We start from the raw sequence: 25057 nt of genomic DNA, 5'->3' as shown, positions 1-25057 counted from the left end.
TTAAGTTAAGTCCAATCAGTCCTCTCTGTTCAAAGTGCTCAGAAGCACAGCAGCAGCCTTCCCAATCTCATACTTTTATTGCCGTTCGGTGTAGAAAGGGATTGACATATCGTTCGTCTGTTTCAGCTCGTTATCTTTAAGCTTCCTTACGTCTCGCCACCTGCTACACCTCTCTGAGTTACGAGGATTTATGCAACGCACCCCGAGTATCGCAACGTCACTCCATTTAACTTTATTAAAATGACGATAAAGACGTTTCCTTATATATCCTAATTTAAAATGTTCAAGGGAATAAAAAGACCATTTGGTTCACACCACCCATCACACCACTCGACTGTCGAATCAGCGGACGGCTCGCATCGCCTTCGCCCAGCAGACGCCAATACGATGGTGTCGTAAGATGGCGTCGTATCGGCTGATAATCGGATGCTTTTGGGTCCCAAAGTCGGCGAATTCAGATTTTTCGAGTATGGCTGTACGTGATAAACAAAGAGCGCGGTTCGTAGATGGAAAATGCATTAGTGCCGTGGGCATCGGGTCACTGGGTGCGGCGTAAAAGGGATAACAAAGTCGAGTCCTTATGGTATTATTATATAGATGGTTGGTTTTAACAGCCTGATACCCCAGCCAAGTTACATCCTGGTCAAAACTGAGTAGTTCCTCCATGTTGGGTCTCCAGAGCTTCCAGTTCATTATGGCACTCCCTCACCCTCCACACGTATTGCGACTCTGACATCAATTAAATGCCCCATCGCAGGGAGCACAAATGTGTCTGACTTTACAACCAGCATTGTAAATGAAATGCAGCTGATTCCTCCATAATGAATATTTTCTCAGCTGCTTTAAAACAACGAGCAACGGTACCCACCCTATGTGCGGGGCTTCAATTGGGAGGCCCAAATGAAAAGGCAAAATATCAGAAATTGAAGGCTTTTTTTATTTTAAACGATTTATATAAACATCCGTTAAATCATATCACACACAAATCATCAAAATATAAACAGTACATGGCGCCCATTTTGAAAAAAGATCGAATTAACAGGGCCTCATCCTCATGTTTTTTTTAAAAATCCGGACGATCAACTGGTGTTTTTAAAATTTATTTGGCCCTAAGTATGTAAAGTTTTAATACCGTAAAATACTTCGCGGATTTTCATGGCGGTCAATGACGTCATATTGCTTTTGTGTGTGTTAAAAACATATCTCTTCAGGTAAACTGTATTTCTTTTTTTTTCGTGTACTTGCATTCTAAACTTGCATTCAGTTGTATTTTGCGATGAATGACGATAATGACAACAGAACCGTTGAGATGCGGAAGAGCACACGACAAATCTGCAAAATGGAAGCGGCCGCTACACATCTTTCTCAGTCGCACGTTTATGTGTGAAGAGTGTGTGCCGAATCTGTAACACGGAAGCGGCCGCTACACCTGTTTCTCAGTCGCTTTGCACACGCTGCCATGTTACTTCGGAGACGCATGTTTATATAGGAAGAGTTCGTCAGGAGTCGATCTACTCTCTCCTGGTACGTAGAATTTCAACAAAAGCCACATCACTGTTCATATCGGTAAATATTATTCCATCATGTTTGGAAAAACTGGAAAATTGGAAATTGGAAAAAAATATAGCCTATTTTACTCCAGGGGGTCCCAGGATCACCCACCCAAAATATCGTTGCGATTGGTTCAGCCGTTTTTACGGTACCTGGGAAAGGACGGACGGACAGACAGACGGACATTTGGTGAATTATAGTAAGATGAGTTATGTTTCTGGCATTGATAACTTCATTATTCTCTATTGAGACTTCCAGGGGAACCGTCCATGCAAGCTGCCAGAAAACAAGGAATACAATTTCTCAACATTATAGATGTAATTACCTTTTAGTAGCTGCATGTTAAAATCCAACCGAAAGACAATTAATACAGATAAGACAAAAATATGCGACAATCTCATATTGCTAACACATGAAGCAAACTAGAACGGCAAGCAGTAGAGCGCATACCTCTGCCAGGCTGAACAGTTTACTTTTGTATCTCATTGATAGGCCCGATCTGCATCCAGACCTGAACCAAAATGTAATCGGCATGTTCTTGTCACCTAGCCAACTCATCTACCCAGTTTTGTCATAACTCGTCTACAACACATTGAAATGTCATGCTACACTGTATCATTTTTGGGCCCATCTCTGAAAGATGAAGAATCACTTTAAAAATTAAAAAATTCTCCTATCTGGATCCAGATCCGGATCTTCAACAAAATGGAATCATTTATTCCTGGTCACACACTTGTCCGAATCTGTTCATAACTTTTTGAGATATCCTGGTCACAGACAAAACAGACAGACAGACAGTGGTGAAAACATAACCTCCGCTCACATTTGGTATATGAAGTAAAATCTCCATATAAAATCTGTACATCCAGAACAGCCACAACATGTCCAAGGGTACCATAATTTCAATATGTCCTCCTACATTTTTCATCACCTTGGAATAAGTCATTTATGGAAGAAGATGTACACTGAGAACCATGGTACACTGAGAACCTCCCACATCCCCACCCAGCTACTAATGGCATAAAAGGTGTTAATCCACAGTGCCATAGGGTATATCTCCCTGCTATGAGCTTGTGCCACTGGTTCCATCTATACCTACCAGAAGCAATGGAATCCAAAGCGTTGAGGGTAATTTGAGTCTATCGTCAGAAGACTGAGGCACAGGGCCTTCTCCTCTCACAACGAAAACAGGCTGGTGGTCTGGCAGTCCTCTATCACCTTCTATTCAATGTCACTCTTCTCACCCTGTCTGTTGTCTAGTCCTCAACTGGCATGTCAATATAGTCCATTCATTTTTACTCTCCCTGTTTTACTTTTAGCCTGGTGTTGGCTTAGCGGTTAGGGTGTCGGCTTGCGATCCTAGGATCCTGGGTTCAAATCCCGGTCAATCGCTGAATTAACACCAGGGGGGTTGACTCGGCCTGTCATCCTTCTGGGGTCGGCAAATTGAGTACCAATTCACTAGTAATTCCCTGTGTGTCACAAGGAGCGACTAACAGGGTTGGTGGCAGGAAGGGCATCCGGCCATAAAACATCGCTTCAAAAAGGGGACCACGGTGCCCAAAAAGGCCAACCCCTGCTCTGTGGGGAAAAATGGCCTCTAAAGGTGGTTTCCTTTTGGTTCCATTTTTTACTCTCCCTGTGTCAAATCTTTCCTGTAATCATTCATTTTTGATCTCCTCAAGTCAAACACACTTCGACTCCATTAGTCACCTTTTCTATTGCCAATTGTCATGTTTGCCAATGATGGTCATGTTTGTCTCATATATGATCGGTGAGTCTGCCCTCTCTCAACACATAACTTTGGTTTTTATGCTGATGTTGTTTGTAACTTGTTTGCCTGTACCCTTCCACCTTGTTGTTGGTATATTTGGTAGCTGCCCTCCTGTTGTTCCATTCTTAACATAAGCCTTTACTTCTGTACTGAAAAATCAAAATGTGTTTCAGAATTCTGTCTTCTTTATAATTTCAACCCTTTAAAGGTTCCCCTAGGGCAGCGGTTCTTAACCTGGGGGTCGTGACGTACGCGCATACGTGAACAAAATACTGTGTGTGGTATGTACCTTTGTTAGGTTCCTAAAAATGGGCTCATCAAATTGATGTTATTTATGACCCCTTCATGACCCCCGGAAAACCCCCAACGACCCCCAGGTTACGAACCGCTGCCCTAGGGCCTAGGGAGTCTTTTATGCTCAACACCCTCCTACTCTCCCACATCCCCACCCAATTCCCCCCACTAGTTTCATCGCACAATCATATTTGTAATATCTAGAGATAGTCTCAAAGTACGTGAGATCATGAAAAGGACTCCAGGCAAAGTCTTGTACAATCTGATATTGTTTTAATGAAAGAAACCTCATACCTGATGGAGAGGATTTAACAAAGTGTTGATGAACTGTAATTAAGTTCTGTAATGGAAAGTTGCTGGGGTGATCAGTCTTCAAAGGAGAATGGATACATAATGGTACTATTTCTTGAAACAACTTTACATCACTATTGAAAAAGAATTCCCTTTGGTGTAAAAACAGTTCAGTGGGGATTTTCATTCCACACTCAACTGCCTGGTGCATCACATCCGACAATAAATTGATACTGCGGAAGAACATAAAGAAGAAAACAAGTTTAAAATGAGCAAACACAATGGAACAGATAGAAACACATTTGCTGAAAATTTCAAATCAAATCGTTAACATTCACAAAAACGAAACGTTAACCGTGATGACGTTTAGCGACGACACCCTGGTACTTGCTTGTGATAAATGTTAATGTTCATAGTGTTGTATTGTGCAACAGTTGGCTTTATGTAGGTCAATAATTAGATCTGTAAATGTAATACAAGTATGTCTGTTTTGTTACCTCATTGTCAGTCTGAATTAAAGAAAACAATTGCCCCCAATCCCTAGGAACTTTGGGATAGTACAAAAAGGCAACAGTTTGACAAACAAAGTATCAAGGGGTAAAGATAATGTGTAGATACACAAAAGTTGGCAAAAACATCCACATGTACATGTCTAACATGCATCACTAATAGGTGATTAAAGGCTTATAGAACTTTAATGAGATGATAGCCATTGAATTGCAGCAGGCTTTTTTTTTCTTACTTTTTTTCTTTTTCCTTCTTTTTTCCATTCTTTTTTTTCCTTTCTTTTTCCCATTTTTTCCTTTTTTTTTCTCCTTTTTTTCCTATTTATTTTTCACCGCGTACCTTCCCGTTGCCGTAGCCATGTGTTACCATGTGTTAACGCACACCTTCCCTTCCCCAGGATATTAAAAAAGAAGAAATGGACGCAAAGTCTCAAAGGACCCTGTCCCCTGTCGTGCCCAACGAAAGGCGCAAAGGGCCCGCGCACCACTCGCCACCGTGGGCACACGGTTTTACCAAAGGTAAGTTATGGTGGCTTTATTGCCACATCGGGGGCTCGGCTCCCCCATTACTACTCCCCCCAGGAGTTTGCCCCAAATGGCCTCCAAATGGCCAAAGGGCCTCCAAACAGAATCCCATTTTTGGGTTTTTGTTTGGCTTCTGGACTTGAGTATATCAAATGAGATGACATTGTTTGAAGTGAGGTAACAAGGATCGAGAGTCGAAGAACTTAGGAAAGTACGTACAAAGTAAAATAATGTTATACAGGAGCACAAAGGACAGAAAAACGACAGCAAAGGTGGAATCGCTTCTGTAGTAAATGACAATTTTAAAGACAATAAATGTAGTAAATGACAATAAATGACTCAGGAAGACAGTGTCTTACAAATACCCTGGAGATACAATCTACAGGTAATTCAGGTATATGCATGCACACTGATAATGGGGCGATATTCAAGTGATTATGATAAGCTAAGGCATATTGCTTACCCCTCATCACATAAAAATAAAATGAGTCAATGCATATGACGTGACCAGGAAGACTGTGATAAATCCTTCAAAAACAATTATTTACTTCCATGAAATCATTATTAACTAGAACGGCACTCAGTAGCGAGCTTACCTCCACCCGGTTGGCCATATCACTCAATGGTGAAGAATCACTTTAAAAATTCTACTAACTGGATCCGGATCCTCATCAAAATGGAATCGATTCTTCCTTGTCACACACACAACCTGTCCAACAAGTTTCGTCCAAATCCATCCATAACTTTTTGAGATGTCCTGCTATGTATCGTTTTTGGCCCAATCTCCCAATGGTGAAGAATCACTTAGAAAATTAAATAATTATCATATCCAAAATCCAAATCCATATTCAGATATTCACCAAAATCAAATCGAATCATCCTTGTCAGACACCCAACTGGTCCACCAAGTTTTGTCCGAATCTGTACACAACTTTTTGAGATATTCTGTTCACAAACGGACAGACAACCGGACAAACAGACAGATAGGGGTGAAAACATAAGCTCCATCCACCTTTGGTGGCGGAGGTAACTATGTCACCGAAGTTGGACGGGTGACATTTTCATCCGTTTGTTGCTTGGCAAAAAAAACATTTTTTTGACCTAAGGGTAATTCAAAGGACCAAAAAAACAAAGGCAAAATTTTTTTTTCTTGACAAGTATGTTGATCACTCCGGTTTGAGTGTGTGTTTGTGTGTGTTTGTTGTCTGCCCGCTCACTTATACTTACCTACCTACAGGTCACCATTTTAAACCGATCGTCACGAAACTTCAACAAATGCTAGAGTTCGTGGTCCGACAAAATCCTATATATTTTTGATGTCAAAAGGTCAACATAGGCATAAGGTCAACCACTTTTTTTCATATTTTTAAAAATCCTCAATTTTTATCCAATTGACTTGAAATTTGAATAGGATTTTCATATCAGCGAACTGAATTCAACCACCAACTATTTTTGAGATCAACATAGGTCACAAGGTCAACATAGGTTGAAAAAAGGTCAACCACTTTTTTCAAATTTCTAAAATCCTCAATTTTCATCCGATTGACTTGAAATCTGAATAGGATTTGCATATCAGCTTACTGAAACCAACCACCAACTATTTTGAAGTCAACATAGGCCAAAAGGTCAACATAATTGACTAAAAAAATTTAAAATCCAGATTTCGAAAATTGTCAATTTTCATCCGATTAACTTAAAATTTGAAGACGATTTGCATATAAGGTCACATAATTCAACCACCCATTATTTGTGAGGTCAAACGCATGCTCTACCATTCTACTTTTCTACTGAGTGCCATTCTACTTTGTTCTCTTTTGCCCAAGTGTTGCTCTACGAGTGATTTTTCATCTGTCTGTTTGTTTTTGAGTAGGATATTTCAAAACGCTAATGATGGATTTGGATGAAATTTGGTGGACAGGTTCAAAGGTGGTAGAGAGCTGCAAGATAACTCAGTCAACCAAATTAGCGTATAATAGCCAAAGGGAGTGCCCGGCCACCATTTTAGTAAGCAAATTACCGTACCATACCTGCGTGCTTTTCAGTAAACATGGAAACGAATTATTGATCTCGTGCTCACTGTTCTGTGATAAATTGTTCAAATCGACAGTCCAAACGGCCTGATCTGTCTTCAGAAAATATATTATATGTAAATCATCTTTTCTTATTAAATGATTTGTTGCTTGTTTCCAAATCCTGTTACAAGCCCTTTTGTGTTTCATTTGGAAAGATTTTTGATCTATCATGAACATGCAATGTCCATAAAAAATGTATAAAAGTCACATTGCATTTTATACATGTTGGTTGGTTTTATGTATTGATACTCTTTAAGTATCACAAAATCAAACAAGAAAGAGCAATCAGAGATCGCCAGGATCAAAGATCAAAGAATCAAAGAGCAATCACCAGGATGTGTTTTCAGTGGTTAAGGCTTTTGTGTTAAAAACAAATATGGCGGCCGAAGCACGTGACCGATGACGTCATCATTATTATTTTTCTCCACCAATTTATCCCTAGATGATGCTCAAGAAATTTCATCTTGATTGGATGAAGTTTTGTACTTGTCGAATTATGATGTCATAATGGAGGCACCTATGACATCATCATTAGCATATTTTATTCCCCATGGAGAGTTCTTTACAATGAGCCATGTCTCAATTTTTTCCATGCAGCACTTTCAGAGATATAGAGGTGCAAAGTTTTCGTTTTTTCCAAGATAGCGGCCAAACCACGTGACCTATGACAGCATAAAAAAATTCTCCACTAAATTATCCCGAGATGACGCTCAAGAAATTTCATCTTGATCGGATGAAGTTTTGTACTTGTCGAATTATGACGTCATAATGGAGGCACATATGACATCATCATTAACATGTTTTGTTCCCCATGGAGAGTTTTTTACAATGAGCCATGTCTCAATTTTTTCTGTCTGGCTCTTTCCGAGATAGAGGTGCAAAGTTTTTCGGTTTTTCCAAGATGGCGCCCATACCACGTGACCTATGACGTCATAATTCTTATAAAAAATTTATACAGGTGGAGTTGCACCTGTGGTGGAAATTTCCTGTCAATCGGACCAACGGTTGCCGAGAAAATCATATTTATTCTGTGTGGACAAACAGACAAACAGACAGACAAACGGACCCAAATGCAATGCCCTCTCCTCCTGCGAGGGTAATACGACAGATTAGTTGTGGGATTGCATGAATTTGTAGCAATTTAAGACAGGCTTCTTATGTGGTTTGTTCTGAATGAAATAATATACATACTAGTTAATCTATAGTTAAGTTACATATGCAAGGAAATGAGGAAATAATGTTGGATTTCAAATTAAGTTAGCAATTTCAGTTGGTGGAAAACTGTAACGAACATGCACACAAGGATTTGCTTTAAAAATAGCAGCAGATGCAACTCACGTTTGCCAATACCCATCGATCAGTTTCCAGTGACGTCATGCTGCGGGGCAAGTTAAGGGGGCAAACGTACAAAAAGGCAGATTTTAATTGTTTACAACAACAAAGCCCTACAGCATGAAGATACAAGCGCGCATTAAAGTATTTTATGCGTGCTTTTACAAAAATTGCACTCTCTCCTCCACATTTTGACCCGCAGCGTGACGTCATGGAAACTCCTCCATGGTCAATTTGAGCATAATAACAGTAACTCATGTTTATGGCCTTGGCGTGATGATCTAATGTTTGACTTTTTCTTTGTGTGTGCTCTTCTCTGCACTAGCAAGAAAACATATTATCCAGTAGGCCCTGTAGCTAATTCCAGTGACATTTGGAACAGCCTTACAAATTAACTAAAAAGTATCAATACATGTAGTTTTTACATGATGGAGGGGATGATGGCAAAATAAAACGAGGTTCAATGACAAAAGCTCTCTCTCTCTTGTTGTGCAAATACATTATTGTACCTCATTAAGCTGTGACATGAAAAAGTATTGAGTTTGGACTTGTTCGTCGTTGGATAATCTGTCCATACATGTAACACAAATACTTCGTGATATTTTTCAATGTCATCAATTGAGAAGACTCCAATTTAGAAATGTTGAGCCTGTCGCGAGTTTGTAATGTACAAGATGTTTTCGTGATATTTGTTTTCACCGAATCATGATCATGTGATAACCTAATTTTTTTTTGATCATGTGATTTCCTTTTTTGATCAATTTCATATTTTAAGTGTACATATAGCAGCGTACATATTGTTAGAAAAGAGAGCGAAAGAAAATGCAACAAAATGATTGAACTCTGAAGGTGGCATATAAAACTATAAAAGGTTGTTTTTAACCAATCTGTTTTGTTTTTTTGCTATCGACATATCTTATTATAATAGAGAAAACGTCTATGGTTATGTCTGCTTGTTTGTATGTATGTTCGTCTGTTTGTTTGTATGCATGTATGTTTGTTTGTATGTATGTTTATATGTGACCAAAACGTCTTCTTCCTCTTCAAATATAATTAACACCCTCTTAATTACGTTTAGACTGCTGAGACCCCTCAGACCTTTGATAACCCTTGAAGTCCCCCTAGACCATCAAGACCACCAAGACCCCTGAAGACCCAAAATACCCTGAAAGACCAAAAGACCCCGAAGACCCAAAACACCCCAAAGACGCAAAATACCCTTGAAGGCCCCGAGGCTCAAAAAGACCCTGAAGACCCAAATGGCCCCAAAGACCCCGAAGACCCAAAACACCCTGAAGACCCAAAAGACCCCAAAGACCCAAAACACCCTGAAAACCCAAAAGACCCAAAACACTTTAAAGACCAAAACACACTTAAAGGCCCTGATGATCCAAAATACCCTGAAGACACAAAAGACCCCAAAGTCCCAAAACACCCTGAAGACCCAAAACACCCGAAGACCAAAAACACCGTTCAGACCCAAAACACACCGAAGACCCCAAAAACCCCGAAGACCCTAAAAACCCTGAAGACCGAAAACATCCCGAAGACCCAACATATTTTTAAAGACTCAGAGGAACCAAAAGACCTCGAAGACCCAAAACACCCCAAAGGCCCAGATGATTTAAAAGACCCCAAATACCCAAATGGCCCTGAAGACCCAAAATACCCCGAAGTACCAAAATACCTCGAAGACCCAAAACACCCAGAAGACCCAAAAGCCCCTGAAGACTCAAAAGACACTGAAGATCAAAACACCCCAAAGATCCAAAATACCTTTAAAGGCCCCGAGGATCCAAAAGACCCTGAAGAACCAAATGGCCCCGTAGACCCAAAGGACCCAAAATACCCCGAGGACCCAAAAGACCCTGAAGACCCAAAACACCCCGAAGACCCAAAAGACCCGGAAGACCGAAAACACCCCGAAGACCGAAAACATCCCGAATCTTGCGTCGATTTGGACAGGTTGGGTATGTGACAAGGACGAATTGATTAGCTTTTGGTGAAGATTCAGATGTTAGAATTCTAAGTGATTCTTCACCATAGAGAGATGGGGGGCCAAACGATATATCGCACGATATTTCAAAAGGTTGTGGCCGACTTATGACAAAACTTTGTGGATGATTTGGGTAGTTGACCAGAACAAGCCGATTATATTTTGGTTGAGGACCGAATCCAGATCCGGCTTATCAGTGGGATACAAAACAAACTGTTCAGCCTGGCAGAGTTATGAGCTATGAGTGCTGTTCTAGTTTTCTAAGTATTCTAACATAATTTTTTTTACTATTTTACACAAGCCCTTTAAACATTTTCATCATTAAACTGAACAATCATTACTCGACTATTGATTTACCTTTCAACTCGATGCAAAAGTAAAGGTAATTCAAATAACATAAAAATAAATTTTTTTAACACCCACCTGGTAACATTGTACATCTATCTGATCTATTCATGAATCTGTGATTGCTAAATATTTCACATTCATTCCAAACATGTGGTTGATCATAAAAAAATATTCTTGGATAAAAGGAATGGACATACCTTTGGCAAAACGATCAGGTTTATGGCCTTTCTTACCTTTGCAACTCAGCAGAAAATTGTTTACATCTCAAATCATCAAGGCCATTGGTTAAGTCATTTTTTAATGATACATGATTTGTAATCAGATTCAATGATTTCTGCTTAATTAGCTCCAAATATTGAAGAGTGGCAAGTTCTGAAAACAAAGTAAAAACATGAATTCACACTTTGAAGACAATTTTGGTTGGCATTGTGGAATGAATAATTGGGAGCAACTTTTCTTTCTTTCTTTTTTGGACACAATACAAAGTCGAGGCTCGTGTAAGAGCTAACACCTAAAACACATAAAAACATAAACAAAAACACACATAAAACATATTGTTGCGGAAACGGAGTACGGCGCTCCCCTTAGCGGGGGTGGGGGGGGGGAGGGGGGGTTAATCCCCCTTCTATTTGTATTGGCCGTCTCCGCTCCCTTGTGGGGTGGGATTTCCCGAAGCGATTGGTCAAGGGATTCCCGTACGCCTCCGGCAATCCCTCCAGGAGGCAGGTGGGCAACTCCGTTCGAAACCACGGACAAGATGGTATTTTGCCGAGCGGTTTTAGCAGCCCGCGGTTCGAACCATTAACAAATACTAAACCCGATTCATATGCGTCGGCCAAATCGTGCCACAGGTATTCAATGGGGGAAATCACAAAGACGATCGGATGTGGAAGAAGAAGCCAAAGTAAGGAGGAACAGGATTTTTATTAACCAATTATGTACAAGTCAAAGAAACCAAGGGAGAAGGAAAGAAACGAAAATAATTTACAGAAGAAGAAGACACAGTGCAATTCTAGCTTATCTACAGGCTTAACTAAACCCCAGACAACACAGACAAACAGACGACAGTCAGACTTACACGGGGATGATGACAGGAATGGCAGGAGGTTCGTTCATCTGGCGAGGTTCCGTTCCAACCCACGACTCTCTCTCTCTCTCTCTCTGTCGGTAACACTGGGATTCTCCTCTCCAGTACCTCGAACCCAGCTCCAGCCTCGAACCCAGCTCAGCAACACGCACCCCACTCTCGTACCAGTTCAGCAGCACGTACCAGCTTCTCGTACCAGCCCAGTAGCATGTCCCTCCTTTCGCGATTGTCCCACGCATATCTCAAGCGGGGGCGTGACACGCCCTCGGCCGTTTGGGTACCGCCCCCGTGCTCTGTTTTGTGGCCTTATATGGCAATGACACGGTCTTGTTACCTTCTTTGGGTATGGAGCTGAACAGCCCCGCCCCCCGTGGCGAGCCACGGGCTTGTAGCCTTACTTGGGCATGGAGCTGAACAGCCCCGCCCCCGTGGCGCGCCATGGGCTTTTGGTGGCCTTATATGGCAATGCCACGGTCTTGTTACCTTATTTGGGTATGGAGCTGACAGCCCCGCCCCCGTGGCGCGCCATGGGCTTGTCTCTTCTCGGCGACCCCGCCCTTCTTGTCCAAACAGAGCACGGAGCACATATTTACAATGGCGGCGAACGCCGCTTCCAAACCAGGGCCAGTTGAGAGGGCGCGCACCCCACGCTTGTCAAGCGGTTTTGCACAGAGAGGGAGAGTTTGGCTGGGAAATGCAATCCTTGAAGGGGACCTATCTTATTTCATTTGGTGCAATGCAATGTCAACTAGTGGAAAACAGAGCCTTAACTAATACACATAATAAAGAAATAACTATAGAGAGGTTCTATGGTTCTCTACGTGTGTGCGATGGACTAACTAAGGGGACGACCTTTGACCTTTACCACAAATGGAGGTATTTACAAGAACTACTATTACATTATTTACAGAGGGTGATATTTACAAACACAGGATTCTCAAATCCGCAACAATATAATAGAGTGAGCGGGAGACAAGAGGGGGAGTGAGGGGGGAAACACAACAACAGCAGAGAACAGGGACATTTGTGGAAGGGAGAGGGCTGGAGAGGGCTGGGGGGTTCACGGTATAAAAGAAATGGACACCACTAGGAGTTTCAGGAAAGTTGTTTGAAAAAGGTGGATTTGAGGTGTTTTAACAGGGGTAGAAAAGATCAAGGTTTTGGATGGGGGTGAACAGCTGTTTTTAAGACCTGGAGGGAGGAGTGGGATTGAAGAGAGTGTGGAAGTGTGTTCCAGAGGCGGGAGAAAAGAGGAATGAAAGAGTGAAGGCGAGCAGAGAGACTTGATTTTGGCAGTTTCACCAGAAGAGGGTTGCTGGCAGATCTTGTGCGACCTGCAGGAATATTTGGGGGACAGAGCACAGACAGAGCTGGGGGAGCTAGGGCCGGAGAGGAGTCAATAGAAGACAGAAAGACCACCAACCTGCCTGCGGTGAGGGAGTGAAAGGCCCTCGGAGATAGCTTCATCGCGGGAGATTCCAATGATTCTGAAAGCTTTGGTTTCAACAGCGTGAAGCCGAGCTAGGTGTGAGGCAGGAGCACCAGCCCAGAGGCAGTATTCCATTGAGCTGCGGATGAAAGCCTTGTATGTGGTGAGAAGCTCAGGTGTGCCAAGGAAGGACTTCATACGACGGAGGATGGTCAGTCGGCGACTGGCTTTGGAGGCCACATTGGAAATGTGGTTTCCCCAGGAAGGATCATGGCAGATAGTGAGACCCAAAAGCTTGAATGACAGAACTTCTTGGAGAGGATTGTTGAGAAAGTAGATGGGAGGGTTGTCCAGTCGGTCTTTTCGGAGAGACATAGTGAGAGTGTGAGATTTGTCAGGATTGAAAGACATGTTCCACTTGTTTGACCAGTCTGTGATTTTGTCCAGGTCTGCAGAGAGTGAGGAGGCTGCAGGCTGCCGATCTGAGGGATGAAGAATGGAGTGGCAGAGAGTGGAGTCATCAGCAAAGAGATTGAGAGGATTTTCCAGAGAGTCGGAGAGATCATTGATGAAGACCAGCAAAAGCACAGGGCCCAGAACACTACCTTGGGGAACTCCAGCCTGAACAGGAAGAGGAGATGAGAGAAATACATTCAGGGCCACACGTTGACTACGACCAGAGAGGAAGTCTGCAAGCCATGCGTGGAGATTTCCATGGATACCAAAGGAGGAGAGTTTGGTGAGCAGAGCGGGGTGCCAGACCGTATCGAAGGCACGTGATATGTCAATGGAGACAGCTCTGATTTCCTCTTTGGCATTGAGGACCTCCATCCACTGAGAAAGCAGTAGCAGCATGTTCAGAGTAGAGTGACCTGGTCTGAAACCAAATTGATGATCAGAGATCAAGCCATTGGAGAAGAGGAAGGATTTGATATCCGAAGCAATGATGAATTCCATGACTTTGCTGATAATTGGGTGAAGGCCGATTGGTCTGTAGTTGCAAGGATCTGTTTTTGCATCTTTTTTGTGTTAAGCGGTAATGTTGGCTGATTTCCAAGCTGATGGCAATGACCATGAGCAAAAGAGAGGGTGAAGAGAACAGAGAGAGGGTGTGAAAGAGCGGCAGAGCAGGATTCTAGGACCTGTGGGCTGATGCCGTCTGGTCCAGTTGCAGAATCAGAGTAGAGATTTGACAGAAACTTCTCCACCTTGTCAGGAGAGAAGGACACAGAGTCCAGGAGCAGCTGGGTATGACTGGGTAAGGTGGGTACAGAGATGGGTTTGGGACACAATATTTTGAGGCAAACACAGAGTGGAGGCATTCAGCTTTTTCACATGCAAAGTCAGCTGTGTAGCCATTTGAGGTAAGGGAGGGGATGGAGGGGGAACAAACACCAGAAACAGATTTGACCAGACGCCACCAGGATTTAGAAGAGGGAGACAGGTTTGAGAGTGCAGTCTAGGGAGTAGAGAGATATTATTTTTACTGGCTCTCCTGAGAGTAGACACACACTTGTTCCGAGCTTCGTGAAAGGAACTGAGATTACCTTCAGTTGGATTAGCCTTCCAGGAGGCGAAGGCAAGTTGTTTCAAGGCAACTGCCTCACCACAAGATTCCATGTACCATGGACGGGAGGAAGGGTATGACAACTGAAGACGAGATGGGATAAATCTGTGCATGAGAGAGAGCAATTTACTTTGGAAGAATTCCCAGGATGAGTTGATGTTAGAGGCAGTAGAGATGGGAGACCAGTCCAGATGATTGATGGCTGCTTGAAGACTGTGCCAGTTGGCCTGAGTGAAATGCCAGACTCGTCGACGCTGAGGAGGCCTCTGACAGAATGTATAGTTAATTGGGATTGGGCATTCACTAAAGTGAAGGATCACTGAAAGCAAAGTATGGGGATGGCTTCAGACATTATTTCACGTTATCCTCCATCACTACCAATTATTTTTTCTACAACCATTAACCCTACTAGATTTGGAGCCCAGAGACATTATTTACGTTAACGATGCCAAGAGATTTGACCTCTTGGACTGATGGGATCTTGGCCATCGCAAAAATGCATTGCTGCCAGGTCTGGGGTTTGGCTTTCACTCCTCGACGTGGGCAAAAAATGGCATTTATTTAATGGAATGATACCAACAATAAAAACAATGTGAATTGTTCCCTTGGGGTTCCAAGTATGGAATGACCATTGACGGCAATTATAGGTCCGGCTTCCCCTTGTCATCAACCCCCAATGAGTGAGAACAAGTGACATTTATTTAAGGGAACGGCGGCGAGGATAAAACACAGTGTCAAATCTTCCCTGGGGGTTGTCTAAGTATGGCTGTACTATTCCTGTTTAGGTTGTAGACATTATATATCTCACATAATCTCTTCATAAGAGTAGGCCTAAGTTTTCCAATATCCTGGCTTAATTCCTCACTTTTAGACTTGAATTAGATATGTAGGCGAATTAGAAAAGGATGTGGTTGTTGAGGATTAAAATTATGGTAAATATTGAGTGAGCAAATATAAGCTAAGTAAACGAGTTGATTAATGGCATCATCATTTGTGAAAGTTTGCTGAAAGACCATGGAAATGGCATCTTCCTTTGTCTCAGTTTACTTGTATACCATTGTATAAGAGCTGGTAACACATTTTGAAACTCCTATGGCAGCAATATTTGAAAAACAAATTCCTACCTTCCTGTTTCAAACATAAAATATATTCCTTCCATCTAGTAGATTTGAGCAGTTTGTTTGGTTTTTCCTTTGGTAAAGTTTCTGACTTCAGAGATGCAAGTACTTTTGCAACACTTGATGCTTCTGCAATAAATAAATAAAGAGCCGTGAGTAGCAACTGCATCATTTCAAGTAGGATCGAAAAGCATATTTAAATGTGGTTAATATAAGAAACATATGATGCACATACCGTAGTTGAAATCAATTTTAACTTTTTCACACAAGACATTATTCAAAACAAAAATAAATACCTTTCTTTTTCCCACTCGTTGCATGTTGATTTTTAGCGTTTTTTCCACCAGTTACTTTTTGTTGACGTTTGGCTAAATCCAGCATCCGTTTATCTTCAACTTCTTTCATTTCTAGCTCTTTTCGCAACTAAAAATAAATTAGCACTTTTGGAGAAGTAAGCAATAAAAAAACATTTTACCTCCATAAATATTTTAAATCATGCAAATAATATAGTATTTCGTAAATAGGGTACTGTTTACCTTGAGCAGTATTTAAAATCCATTTGATCCAAATTTGTCAATTTCAGCCAGTGCTAAGCATTCAATTTCAACCGTCCATACTCCGAGGAGGAGACCTAAATGGACATGTGGGAAGGAGTATGGACGGTTTTGAGGGAGTTCATGGGGGTTACGGATATGGTGTGAGAAATGGAGAAGGTGAAAGGATTTTGGAGTTTGCTGATGGAGCTGATTTGTTGATTTGTAATACTCAGTTCCAGAAAGAGGATAATAAGCTTGTTACATACACGTCAGGTGGGTCGACGACAACCGTTGACTACCTGCTGGTGCGTAGGCGAGATAGGGGGCACCTCCGGGACACAAAGGTGATCCCTGGGGAGGAGGCTGTTTCACAGCACCACTTGGTTGTATGTGACAAAAGGGTGAAAGGTGCGAGGAGAGCTCGGCGGGTGAAGTACCAACCGAGAATGAAGGTGTGGAGGTTGAAAGAGGTGACAGTAAGGGAGGCATTAAAAGAGAGGCTGAGTAGGGTAGAGGATGATGTGGTTGAGCTTGAAAGTGGTTGGATGTCAATGAAAGCTAGTCTGTTGGGAGCCGTTGGTGAGGTATGTGGATGGACAAAAGGACCACCGAGGCACTCGGAAACATGGTGGTGGGATGATGAAGTTGGAAAGAGGATTGACGAGAAGAGGAAGAAGTTCAAGGAGTGGCAGAAGGCGAAGGGTACGGGGGCAGAAAAAGCAGAGCATGAAAGTTATAAGGCAGCCAAGAAGGCTGCAAAGAAAGAGGTAGCAAAGGCGCAGGAGGCATGCAGGAAAATGTTCGGAGAATGCTTGGATTCAGAAGAGGGTCAGAGAGCGGCATTCAGGATTGCAAAGCAAATAGCGAAAGAGAGGTGTGATGTGATGGGGGTGAGTTGCTTGAAGGATGAAGTGGGACAAATCGTTCTGGACCCAGATGGAATTAAAGGAGGATGGAACAGATATATGGAAATGTTGTTGAATACAGAGAATGAATGGGATGGCAACATAGAGAGTAACCCAGTTTTAGGACCGGCAGAGAAGATAACTGAGGAGGAAGTTGAGGAAGCGATAAAAGCAATGAAGAGTAGAAAAGCGAGAGGGCCGACGGGAGTTGTGGGAGATATGTTGAAGGCAGCAGGAAGTTGGGGTGTGAAGAGAATGACAGAGATCTGTAATCTGGTGGTGAAAGAAGGCCGCATTCCAATGGATTGGGAACTGAGTACCCTCGTCCCTCTGTACAAGGGGAAAGGTGACCCTCTGGAGTGTGGCTCGTACCGAGTGATAAAGTTATTGGAGCATGGAATGAAGGTATTGGAAAGGGTTGTGGAGAGGAGGATAAGGAAGAAGGTGAAGATCGACGAAATGCAGTTTGGATTCATGCCAGGAAGAGGTACGACAGACACGCTCTTTATTGTGAGGCAGTTGCAGGAGAAGTACGTGGAGAAGAGGAAGAAGTTGTTTCTTGGGCTTGTTGATCTGGAAAAAGCATTCGATAGGGTTCCACGCGAAGAATTGACATGGGCATTGAGGAAGTTAGGAGTGGAGGAATGGTTGATCAGAGTAGTGATGGCAATGTACAAAAGAGCGCGCACAGCTGTAAGGACGAAGGACGGGAACAGTTGTGAGTTTGAGGTGAAGGTGGGAGTGTATCAGGGGTCGGTACTAAGTCCACTACTATTTGTAGCTGTGATGGAGGTGCTGGCTCAGAACGTAAAGGAGGGTTTACCGTGGGAGTTGTTGTACGCAGATGATCTGGTGTTCATTGCGGAAAGTATGGATGGACTGAAGGAAAAGATGAACAAGTGTTAGTATGGAGACAAATGTATGGAGACAAAAGGTCTGAAGGTGAATATCGGAAAAACGAAGGTGATGGCAAGTGGTAAAGCATGTGGTGAGGTGGAAGGAACTGGGAAGTGGCCATGTGCTGAGTGCAGGAAGGGTGTCGGAGTGAACTCCATTCAATGTACAATGTGTGCTGAGTGGGTTCATCAAAAATGTAGTGGTCTGAGAGGGTCATTAGTGTGGCAGCTACATTCAAATGTAAGGTGTGCACAGAGGGAGCTGCAGATGGAGGAAATGTTGAGTTGGATCTTGGAGACGGCGTGAAGCTGGAAGGTGTGAAAACATTTTGCTACCTCGGAGACATGCTGAATGGAGAAGGTGGATCAGACTCGGCAACGGTTGTAAGAGTGAGATGTGCATGGAAGAAGTTTCGGGAACCGAGTGGCATGCTGATGAGGAGGGGAGTGTCGTTGAAACTGAAGGGAAAGGTGTATGCTGCATGTGTGAGAAGTGTTATGATTTATGGGAGCGAGACATGGGTAATGAACGTAGAGCAGCAACGAAAGCTGGAAAGCGTGGAAATGCGAATGGTTCGGTGTGCGGAGTATCGTTGAGAGAGAGGAAGACAAATGATGAATTGCGAAAGATGATGGGAATAGAGCCTGTGATTGATGCTGTGAAGAGGAACAGGTTGAGATGGTTTGGTCATGTGTTGAGGAAGGATGAAAGTGACTAGTTGAGAAGAGTGATGGAAATGAATGTAGAAGGAAGTAGAGGACGGGGAAGACCGAGAAAGACTTGGCTAAAGATGGTGGAAGAAGAAATTCGGGCAAGGGGGTTAACAAGGAGAGATGCAGAAAATATGGCAAAATGGAGAAGATTGTCATGGGGACCGCAAGGCTAACCACCGCTCTAGCAGGGAAAATTGCCTTAAAATGCATGTTGTTGTTGTTGTTGTTGTTGTTGTTGTTGCTAAGCATGTCATTAATAGGCTGAAATGTTTTTTTAGTTGCCAAATCCCAAACAAACCAATAACTTTTTTCTCAGACACATTGAGCTTGTACATAAATCGCATGCAAGACAAAGACATAAATTGACAACAGTGTACTTTTATGCAAATAATTATCGGACATAAAATTAGACAATTGACAAACAAACCTGGCGTATGGGATTTGAATTAGGAGTCACCTATGTACAGATGGCTATGCTCAACAGGACATCCAGACAAATTTTGAATTTTAATGTTTTATCACAATCCAGGTTATTTCTGCTTATTATAACCTTGACAACGTCATCATTGTGGCTGTTGCAACATAACTTACTGCATCACAAACAGCAGTCTTTGCTTTCTCCCAAAAATGCATTATGATCTGTCTGGCAGAATCCTGGCAATTGTCTTGCTTTGGCTGCATGTCTTTGTTTCTTTTCTCCTCAAATGGTAAGAACCCTTGTTCCAGGGTAAAATTCCTCTCTTGCTCCAACAACTGTATATTTTGTATTCCCTTCGGAACCCTACTTGAAAAGGAATCATATGATAGATAGTAAAATGGACAAATGAAGTGCAAGACAAAAAAAAACATACTCATTACATCAAGCAGAATTATTATATAAAAACTAGTACAGCACTCGGGAAAGCACAGACATGAACAGTTTACATTTTGTATCCCACTGATAGGACGGATCTGCCTCCGGACCTTAACCAAAATCTAATCATCTTGTTCTTGTCACCTACCCACTCATCCACCTAGTTTTGTCTTAACTCGTCCACAACTTTTTGAAATATCATGCTATATAACGTTTTTGGCCCTATCTCTCAATTATGAAGAATCACTTTAAAATAATTTTTAAAATCCGGATATTTAAAAAAATAAAATCCGGATCTTCGGATCTTCACCAAAACCGAATTAATTCATCCTTGGCACACCCAACCTGGACACAAAGTTATGTCCGAATCCATGCATAATGCTTTTTTAGGTATCGTGCTATATATCATTTTGACCCTATTTCTCAATGGTGAACAATCACTTTAAAATTCGAGAATCCAGATTTGGAACCTACAGTCACCTTGATTTAATGAGTTTTTCTTTTTTACAGAAATGAGCTCACACCATTTTCCATTGAGTATTTGTCTATCTGTGTCTTTTGTGTTGTAATGTCCCCTTTCTCTGTGGTTAGACTAAGAGTGAAGCTATTCATTGTAATGATTGCAAAATACTAGTGGAGAACCCATCTTTATGGACAGAATAATTCACCTGGAATTGGAATATTTCACATGACTTGTAATAACCGCTTGCCTGTATGAGCGGCCAACCAACCCCAATCCTCCACCAACCCTGAAACCCGGGGACAATGAATTGTTAGCAACGTGAAATGCCCAGGAGCCATCTCCTTATCCCAGGAGACGTCATTGTTGAGGGTGAGGCATACAAGTTCAAGAGACTGAACCTCTTCCAGTGGCTGACCATGGAAATAGATTGGTGGGTTCATTTGATGATCCTTCCTGAGTGACAGGATGAGACTAGGAGATTTTCAATGATTGGAATACATGTTGCATTTGTCAGACCACCATCTAACATCTTATCAATTCTAGGTCAGCATAGAGTGACACAGCTGCTGTGTGCATGTCAGTGAGATGGGACACTGTAGAACACAATGTGGTAATTTACAAAATAGAAAAACAGGGTTTTCCAGAGTGTTGGATGCAAAAAACACAATGGAAGCAGTATTTTCTGAGCAACAAATTTGTGATATTCAAAAATTCTGATCTTACTGAGTTCAACTGGATATGAGAAATATCCAGTTGTGCCTGGGCTAACCATATGTGCCATCCAAAGCCACTGGAGATCCTCTGTCATTCCAAGTCATTCCTTGAAAAATCAGAACTAATCACAGCCGACAAGGCCTTTGTCTGGAAATCAATGGAGTACTGCTCTCCCCTATACATATGAGATGTATACCAAATTATACGATGACCAACACTGTTAAAACTCCAATTTCACTACAACAACTGAAAAAAAAATAGCAGAGCACTTGCAATTTGTTAAAAACTGCAATGCATCAGACAATGAAGAGTCCAGGATTTGACTGTGGCAAAGGGAGGCCCCACAAGATAAATAATAAATGGTTACACAATAAACGAGCATTGTCAATATAATTATGTAATACACACACGCACACACACACACACCTTACCATTTTGTTATTCTATCCTCACGAGAGGCATCTTGCTTCACCTGAGGATCTCCAGCAAGCCCTACTGTTTCCTCTGTTGCTTGATAATATTCTTTCACATAATGAACAATGCCTGTGTGTTTGTTGACTTCTGCCTGTTGCAGACACAAAACAATTTTTGAATACTTACAAGTTTCCTGACAAAAACTGAAAATACTCATGTAATTCATGAACTGAAAATACTCATTCATTCACTCATGTAACTCATGTAAATACTAATGTAAAAGTGTGTCTACCCTCAGGAGTTCCAGGAAGCGCTATCTCTCCACACTCAAGATTGAACTCTCAAACCTGTCTCCTTCCTCCAAATCCTGGTGGTGTCTGGTCAAATCCGTTTCTGGTGTTTGTTCCCTCTCCATCCCTTCCATTACCTCAAATGGCTACACAGTTGACACCGCACGTGACAAAGCCGAATGCCTCAACTCTGTGTTTGCCTCAAAATCTTGTGTCCCAAACCCATCTCTCTCTGTTCCCACCTTTCCCAGTCGAACCCAACTGCTCCTGGACTCTGTGTCCTTCTCTCCTGGCAAGGTGGAGAAGTTTTTGTCAAACCTCGACTCTGATTCTGCAACTGGACCAGACGGCATCAGCCCACGGGTCCTAAAATCCTGCTCTGCCGCTCTATCTCACCCTCTCTATGTTCTTTTCACCCTCTCTTTTGCTCAAGGTCATCTGCCAGCATCCTGGAAATCAGCAAACATTACCGCTTTACACAAAAAAGGTGAAAAAACAGATCCTTGCAACTACAGACCAATCAGCCTGCTCCCAATTATCAGCAAAGTCATGGAATCCATCATTGCTTCGGATATCAAATCCTTCCTCTTCTCCAATGGCTTGATCTCTGATCATCAATTTGGATTCAGACCAGGTCATTATACTCTGGACATGTTGCTTCTGCTGTCTCAACAATGGATGGAGGTCCTCAATGCCAAACAGGAAATCAGAGCTGTCTCCCTTGACATATCACGTGCCTTCGATACGGTCTGGCGCCCAGCTCTGCTCACCAAACTCTCCTCCTATGGTATCCATGGAAATCTCCACTCATGGCTTGCGGACTTCCTCTGTGGACGTAGGCAACGTGTAGCCCTGAATGGATTTGTCTCATCTCCGTTCCTGTTCTGACTGGAGTTCCCCAATGTAGTGTTCTGGGCCCTGTGCTATTTCTGGTCTTCATCAATGATCTCTCCGACTCTCTGGAAAATCCTCTCTATCTCTTTGCTGATGACTCCACTATCTGCCGCTCCATTCCTCATCCCTCAGATCGGCAGTCTGCAGACTCCTCACTCTCTGCAGACCTGGACAAAATCACAGACTGGTCAAACAAGTGCAACATGTCTTTCAATCCTGACAAATCTCACACTCTTACTATGTCTCTCCGAAAAGACCGACTGGAAAACCCTCCCATTTACTTTCTCAACAATCCTCTCCAAGAAGTTCTGTCGCTCAGGCTTTTGGGTCTCACTATCTGCCATGATCTTTCCTGGGAAAACCACATTTCCAATCTGGCCCCCAAAGCCAGTCGCCGACTGGGCATCCTACGTCGTGCGAAGTCCTTCCTTGGCACACCTGAGCTCCTCACCACATACAAGGCTTTCATCCGCAGCTCAATGGAATACTGTACCCCCCTCTGGGCCGGTGCTCCTGCCTCACACCTATCTCGGCTTCACGCTGTTGAAACCAAAGCTTTCAGAATCATTGGAATCTCCTGCGATGAAGCTAACTCCGAGGGCCTTTCACTCACTCACCACAGGCAGGTTGGTGGTCTTTCTGTCTTCTACCGACTCCTCTCCGGCCTCGCTCCCCGAGCTATCTCTGTGCTCTGTCCCCCAAATATTCCTACAGGTCGCACAAGATCTGGCAGCAACCTTCTTATGGTTAAACTGCCAAAATCTAGGCTCTCTGCTCACTCACCTTCACTCTTTCATTCCCCTTTTCTCTCGCCTCTGGAACAAACTCACCCACTCCCTTCAATCCCACTCCTCCCTCCAGGTCTTTAAAACAGCTCTTCACCACCATCTCTTATCTTCCCCCATCAAAAACCTTGATCTTTTCTACCCCTGCTAATTCACCCCAGATACACTTTTTTTTTGAAATTCCAACTTCTTTCCTGGAAGTCCTTGCAGTGTTCATATGTTTTATACCTCTCCCACCTCCCCCCAAGGCCTCTCCCTCCCACATTTCTCTCGATGTCCCTGCTCTCAAATGTTGTGTTTGTGTCCTTCCCCCTCTCTCCCCATCTTGTCTACCGCTCCCCTTATTTTGTGTTTTATGTGTCGGTTTGAGTTTTTGTGTGATTAATGTTAGCTATTTCACGAGCCTCGATCTTGTATACAAAAAAAATAATAATAATTCAGCCACTGACAAGTAAACTGAACAACTCATACCTGGAATTACAATAGTGCATTTAATTGAGATAAATGCACTGCAGTAATCCTTCAAGGTCAATTCACTTTTGGTGGTAATGATGATTTCCAATAAAATGATTAAGGTTGTAACTGATCTTTGCACAATGGGGGTTTAAAGGGGTTCTAAAGAGAAGGGGAAACAACTTTGAATCACTATATCAAACATCCTATCATATAGTGTACAGTATTTGAATTACTACCTTTGTGGAAAATCCACAATGTTTTTTAGCTCACCTGGAACGAAGTTCAGGGGAGCTTATGCAATGGCGGGTCGTCCGTCCGTCAGTCCGTAAACACTTGAAACTTCTTCTCCAAAACCGTTGATGGGATTGCGACCAAATTTGAAACAGATGATATTTTGTTTGAGGAGGGGAGGGAGAAGGAAGGAGGGGAGGGAGAACGGAGGAGGGGAGGGAGAAGGGGAGGGAGGAGGGGAGAGGAAGGGGAGGGAGGAGGGGAGGGAGGAGAGGGAGGAGAGAGGAGGGGAGGAGGGGAGGGAAAAGGGGAGGGGAGGGAGAATGGAGGAGGGGAGGGGAGGGGAAGAGGAGTGCAGGGGGGAGGGGGAGAGGGGAGCGGAAGGGGAAGATGGGAGTGGGAGGGGAGGGAGAGAGGGGAGCAGGAGGACAGGGAGGGGTAGAGCAGGAGGACGGTGAGGGTTGGGTGGGGAGCAGGAGGATGGCGAGGGGGGGGGGGGGAGCAGGAGGAAAGTGAGGGAGGGTGGGGAGCAGGAGGACGGTGAGGGGGGTAGGGAGCAGGAGGATGGTGAGGGGAGAGGAAGACAGTGAGGGGAGAGCAGGAGGACAGGGAGGGGGACAACAGGAGGGAGCAAGGGCATGGAGAGGGAGAGAGCAGGAGTGAGCAGGAGGATGGTGAGGAGGAGAGCAGGAGGATGTTGAGGGGTAGGGGAGCAGGAGGATGGTGAAGTGTGGGGGGAGCAGGAGGGGGAGGTGAGCGGGGGTCAGGAGGAGGGTTGCGTGGGGAGTAGGAGGAAGGTGAGACAGTATCAGGAGAGGGTGAGTGGGGAGCAGGAGGAGGGGTGAACAGGGAGCAGGAGGAGTGAGCAGTGAGCAAGAGGATAGGGAGAGGGAGCAGGAAAAGGAGGTGGCAGACCAGGAGGAGGGAGCAGGGAGCCAATAAGCTTGTAGAGCGCTCACCAAGTGGCTTAAGCACTCAAGCAAGCACTCAAATGAAACAGTTGATAGGGAACGGCT

General features: G+C 43.3%; 1 protein-coding gene across 3 annotated transcripts in view; it reads right to left on the bottom strand.

The window, feature by feature from the left end:
- The window catches only part of LOC137411246 (sperm flagellar protein 2), a 135346-nt gene that overhangs the window by 55421 nt on the left and 54868 nt on the right, over positions 1-25057 (bottom strand). For 2 of the 3 annotated variants that reach the window (XM_068096630.2, XM_078769700.1), the window contains 6 exons: positions 21403-21536; positions 19533-19725; positions 16187-16313; positions 15897-16019; positions 10923-11061; positions 3914-4143 (listed from right to left, as the gene is read on the bottom strand). In XM_068096630.2, the coding sequence (XP_067952731.2) occupies positions 3914-4143; positions 10923-11061; positions 15897-16019; positions 16187-16313; positions 19533-19725; positions 21403-21536 (946 nt within the window). The remainder of the gene's footprint in view (positions 1-3913; positions 4144-10922; positions 11062-15896; positions 16020-16186; positions 16314-19532; positions 19726-21402; positions 21537-25057) is intronic. The other variant, XM_078769699.1, reaches the window with a different exon arrangement.

Source organism: Myxine glutinosa, chromosome 1 (assembly GCF_964187855.1).
Source record: "Myxine glutinosa chromosome 1, kmMyxGlut1.1, whole genome shotgun sequence".
Classification (NCBI taxonomy): domain Eukaryota; kingdom Metazoa; phylum Chordata; class Myxini; order Myxiniformes; family Myxinidae; genus Myxine; species Myxine glutinosa.
This window is presented reverse-complemented; position numbering and strand designations above follow the sequence as displayed.